The sequence below is a fragment of the Liolophura sinensis genome, chromosome 12, assembly GCF_032854445.1.
Source record: "Liolophura sinensis isolate JHLJ2023 chromosome 12, CUHK_Ljap_v2, whole genome shotgun sequence".
NCBI classification, from domain to species: Eukaryota; Metazoa; Mollusca; class Polyplacophora; order Chitonida; family Chitonidae; genus Liolophura; species Liolophura sinensis.
In genome coordinates, this window is record NC_088306.1 from 2,130,911 (window position 1) to 2,136,386 (window position 5,476).

Genomic DNA, 5,476 nt, shown 5'->3' on the forward strand with positions numbered 1-5,476 from the left:
TTTCACTGATTCCATTTTACTTTTGATACATACACTCGTACAATTAATACGGTTATCTCCTCTTGCCCACCAGGTGGCCGGCGGCGCGCACCAACATCCCTTGCTGTGAGCCAATCGACGTGACGCAGGCCAATTACTGCGGACTTCTGATCGACGGGACGGGTCCACTGAGGAACTGCATCCAAGATCGTCGCCTTAACAGCCTGAACTACTACCGGGACTGTCAGTTTGATGCCTGTAGCTTCAGCTTCAACTCCACCGTGGCCGCCTTGCTCGCTCGGGAGGTCGTACAGAGCTACGTGGATATGTGCCAAATTGTGCTCAACACCGAAATCACCTTTTAAACTGTTCCAATCGGCTCATGAATAGTTCCAGTGGGCTTACGAACAGCTCCAATCGGCTCATAGCTGAGCAATTTAAATCGGCACCTGGATGAACAGTCTATTTACGGCCGTTGAACAGTTTCTTCTTATTTCTGAACCATTCTTTTTGGCCACTGAGCAATTCCAACAAATACTTTTTTCGGCCTGAGAACTGTTCCGATCTGTCTGTGAACGTACCGTTCGCTTTCTGAACACTTCCGATACGCTACTGCATTAACACTTATTTTAGGCCTCTGAAGCGTTTGTAACAGTTTGGAACGTTGTTGTTGTCTGGTATCATTTCTCAGACACTATATAGGAATCGTATGACCTTCGTCTGATTACTTAAAGGAAGAAGAAACATTAAAATGATGCCAAAATCAGATGAAAGAGCGTCGAAACTTATTTGCAAATATGACCTTTAATATTTTTTTTTCAATAGAAAAGGGTATTTGAAAATATTTTTGTATGGTGGATATTTGGGACCAACTTTTCGTATTCATCGTTGTTGCATAATAATGTTCTAAATAAGGATGTGATGCTTGTCTAATAATTTATTTCAATGTAAATTTGTTGTTTATATCGAAACATTTGCATTTAACCTAAATTATGATAATATTTATGAACATATTTAAAAAATAAATATGATCCAAATTGAGGTTTAATACATTTGTTAGCTGAAAAGAACAAATTCTAGTGCAAAAATATTGGCTAAACCTGTGTTCATCCTCATGTATGACATTATTAAACAAAGCCTATAAATACCAAAAAATGGTCCAGAATACCCATCAAACAAAAATTATTTACAAGTTTCTTTTTCTCCTTAAGGAAAAAAAACATTGAAGACCACATTTAAGGACAACTTTTCGCACTCTTTCATCTGTACTTTGTCATTTTTATGTTTTCTCCACCTTTAAGAATTGTGTTTCTCAGTCTTTCAGAACGGCTGTTTTATTACACTTGTTACATATTTTCACGTCGTTGGTGTTGTTTTTATTTTCCAAGTGCTCAGTGCTCAGAACGTAATTAACTGGAATGCATGTTGTGTTAGCTTTCTGATAGGTTATATTCCTATATATTTCGCTTCCTAGTCGTTATTTTTATTTTTTGTTTAAGGTCGCTTGTTCGAACCCAGATTCGCCGCTTCCACTGGGGCTTTAAGTTAGAACGTTTGTGAGCTATTTATGTGGCAGTGATCCAGTGGTTTGTACATTGGCCATTCCGGTTTTCTCCACTTATCAACTTTACCGCGATCACATTAATGAAAACAATTCAGCACGGTGTTTAGCACCAATCAAATGAATAAATAAGATATACATAAGCTACAGCATTGTCATTAACTGTGAGTCTGAAGAAACGCCCTTCTCGCATGCAGCCGTAAAATGATTCTTCAATAAAAATGATTGTCCTGTTCAAACATTTGTTGATTGAAATCGCGCTAGCGCAGCGTAATGACCCAGGAGCCTCTCACCAATGCGTTCGCTGTGAATTCAAGTCTAGCTCATGCTGGCTTCCTCCCCGGCCGTACGAGGGACGGTATGTTAACAACCTGCGGATGGTCTTGGGTTTCCCCCGCGCTCTGCCCGGGTTTCTCGCACCACAATGCTGGCCTCCGTCGTATAAGTGAAATATTCTTGAGTACTGTGGTGGTCTGCGCTTAACATTTCGGGACGGCCTTTTACAAAGTGATACGAACGAAATAATATCGATAGTGTCTACACACTGCAAGTAAAAGATGGAAAAAGTAGGACAGCTGTGCACATACTTAGTGTTTGATGCAGAAAGAGTTATCTTCCAACAACAGGCTTACTGGCCGATACACGAATGAGTGCGTTGTTGGTTTTATGTTTTACTTCAGAGCATTTGTTTTGTCCGACAGTCACAGTTTTAGTCTAACTGCCCATGTAAATATTTGCATAGTAGCAAATTACACGCCCCCTAGCACCGTGGATTTTGCTGAATTTGGTTAAAAATATGCAACATCCCTTAAAAGATTTAAAACATCAAATCAAAACAAAGCATAGAGCAACTAGGATGACGACGACCAGTGGCAAAAAGGGAAGACGCAAAAAAAGCTACGTATTAGTGATAATTTGAAGACACGGTTGAATTTCTTGGGGAAAAAACGTGTGGGAAATTCACCTGAGCCAAAACAAGGAACAACGACGATTAGTATAATTTACTTCATGACTCCAGTTTATCAAATATTTTAACAATTTATCTGCGACTGGCTTTTTATTCCAGTTGTTTTAGACCACTATATTCCACCTAAAAGGTACCTACATGTACAACATTAGCTCGCCCAAAATGTAATGCCCATTTTCTTGGACAGTTGCAGGGCTCGTTACTTTCTGAACAAGTCGTCTTTTGGTGAAGATGGGTAGAGCTGCATGTTGAAAGTCAGCAGTTTTTGACATTTGTTCACGGACATCGCGTGAGCTTGGTCTCTTCAATTTGAAATAAAGGAACAGAATGTATGTCCATGAAAACGCCCTCTGTCGTTCGATTTAGAAGACAATGCTCCGGAACAATTTACAAGTTTTAGGTCGAGGTGTAAGGGACGAGGCGAGGCATCTCCTCCATCATACAATCACACATTATCAGTTTGAGGTCACCATTGGATTTTGTTAAATATCTTCTGTGGGCATGTTTGGTTATTTTCCAGTATTTTGTATGCTGACACATGTTAAACTGGTTGCATGAAGATCCATTTTGGCAAAGCGATGTCATACGTGTGACCATTTACCAACTATCACACTGTCGTCGCTGCTCTGGCTTTACTCCCCAAGCTGTATCTCTTATATTATACAACAAAGAGAGCTCGCTCTGTTGTTGTGACGTTACCACTCCCGAATTGTGATTTTAAGTGCGGTCCACTGTGAGAAAAACTAACACCTAAATCACTGTACACTTTCCGGTCTCAAAATCCCTGCCCAGAGTTTCCACGGTTGTTGGCCAAACCTTGCCGCTGTGGAGGTAGTGGACATCTGCGTGGGCATATCGGGTGATGGCGGAGAGCTTGCCTAGATCGCTACCACACGTCAGGACCAGCGTGTTACACTCCACAAGGGTGTAGAAGTCGAGGATAATCTGTCTGAGGTTGTCTAGTATCCGGTAGCGGAGTTCCTCCCCAGTGTCAAACTTGCTGAGGACACCCGGCATGGACATGAAGTGGTCAGTATAGCGGACAATAGCAAGGTCCAGCAACTTATTGTCTGTGGACGACACCACAACCTTGGTGCGAGCCTCATGCTTGTACTGGTCCAGAAACCCCCAAAGAGCCTTTGTGTTTGCTTCCCCAAGGGGCCCCTCTATCCCCTCCACCACGGCACAGACCAGACGATCCACAGCTTTGGGTTTGAACTGGTTCTTGTAGACGATAAACTGATACAACATCCGCTTGTTAAGACGGAGAATATCGTGGATGAGTTGATAGAAGGCTTTAGCAGTCCCGTTACCAATGTGGTCCACGCGCTCGCGGTACTTTCGGTTCGTGTGCAATCGCGACCAGGAGAACTTTGACAGACGAAAGTAGACAACATCTTCCGGGAATTCCTGGTCGAGATCAACGCTTTCCAGTTTTTGGAGCAGCTCGGAAGGGTTGGACAGGAAGTCGTAAACAGCGCATGAGCCGTGGATGACATTGCTTCGGTCGAAGGTCCAATTGACTAAAACCGGCTCCATCAACTTATCCAGCTTGATCGGTGACGTAGACATGATGGCGAACTTGCGCTTGGTGAGTTTCGCCAGGAAGTAGGACATGACGATACCCTGTAGGCGATCCGTCCATTCCCCGCACGGCCCATTGTCACACAGATATACTAGGTATTTCCTGAATGTCTGCCCAAACAGCTTATGGAGATGCTTGGACAGTAGGTTCTTCCCATATCCACATGCTCTCTCTGGAACGAGTCGCTCCACGTACGTGCTGAGGTAGACCAGAATTAAGGCCAGGCTGAAGATGTTCAAGACGATGAACACCTGTAAATAAATTATATGGATCAATCTGTTACAAATAACGGAATTAATTCTACAGTGACTTTGAAACGTGATAATGAACACGAGAACGATGGAAATGAACAGGAGTACTACGGAAACTCGGGAAAAAAAATTGTGTGGCGTCATGAGTTCTACACCAACTTGATAAAATTTATTTATTTATTTATTTGATTGGTGTTTTATGCCGTACTCAAGAATATTTCACTTATACGACGGCGGCCAGCATTGTGGTGGGTGGAAAACGGGCACAGCCCGTGGGAAACCCACGACCAATCGCAGGTTGCTGTCAGACCTTCCCACGTACGGCCGGAGATGAAGCCAGCATAAGCTGGACTTAAACTCACAGAGACCGCATTGGTGAGAGACTCCTGGGTCACCAACTCGATAATAGGGCGTGGCTTTATGAATGAGTGAGTGAGTGAGTGCGTGGGGTTTACTGTCGTACTTAACAATTGTTCAGTCATATGACGACGAAGGAATCCTTACAGTGCATGTAGTGGGCCTCCTTGTTGCAGGACGAATTCCACCGCTCTTTTATCTAGTGCTGCTTCCACTGAGTTACGACTTACCGAAGGAAAGCACCAATGTCTACCGTTAATCCTGGAGTGCTAGTGGATTTCCCCCGGGCTATGTCGTTTTTTCTCACTATCATGTTAGTCGCCGTCGTAAAAGCGAATGAAATATTTTCCTTTATGGCGTAAAAGTGCCAATCAGATAAATACATTATAAAGCTTTCCAAAAAATGTCATATGAGTACAACATGAAGATCAGGCGAAATGCGTAAAACATACAACTGTACATGCTTTTCAGATCAGGTCATAAGCGTCCATAACGTGAAAGTGTAGTTCCCTTTTCGACCATGTAACACGTGTACAACACACATATGCTCTTGCTTTTAGAAACCATGCCACACGCTTTGAAATAAAAACAAGATGTATCTGTAGTTTCTTCGGACAACAGACACGTACAAAATTGTCGCATGCACAAAGAACGTCGCACTCGGGCTAGTTAACTCACAAACACAACATATCTCTACACGCAACCAACTGTCACACACACACAGAATGTCTCACACAAATAACATACGACCTAGACACAGTTCTCCATTTAAGACG

General features: G+C 42.8%; 1 protein-coding gene across 1 annotated transcript; it reads right to left on the reverse strand.

Annotated features, from left to right (window-relative positions):
- Positions 1 to 2,489: 2,489 nt before the first annotated feature.
- Positions 2,490 to 4,487, reverse strand: LOC135479325 (uncharacterized). Its single transcript, XM_064759148.1, has one exon. It carries the CDS (start codon positions 4,485 to 4,487, stop codon positions 3,258 to 3,260), a length of 1,230 nt encoding a protein of 409 aa, XP_064615218.1. The 3' UTR covers positions 2,490 to 3,257.
- Positions 4,488 to 5,476: the final 989 nt, after the last annotated feature.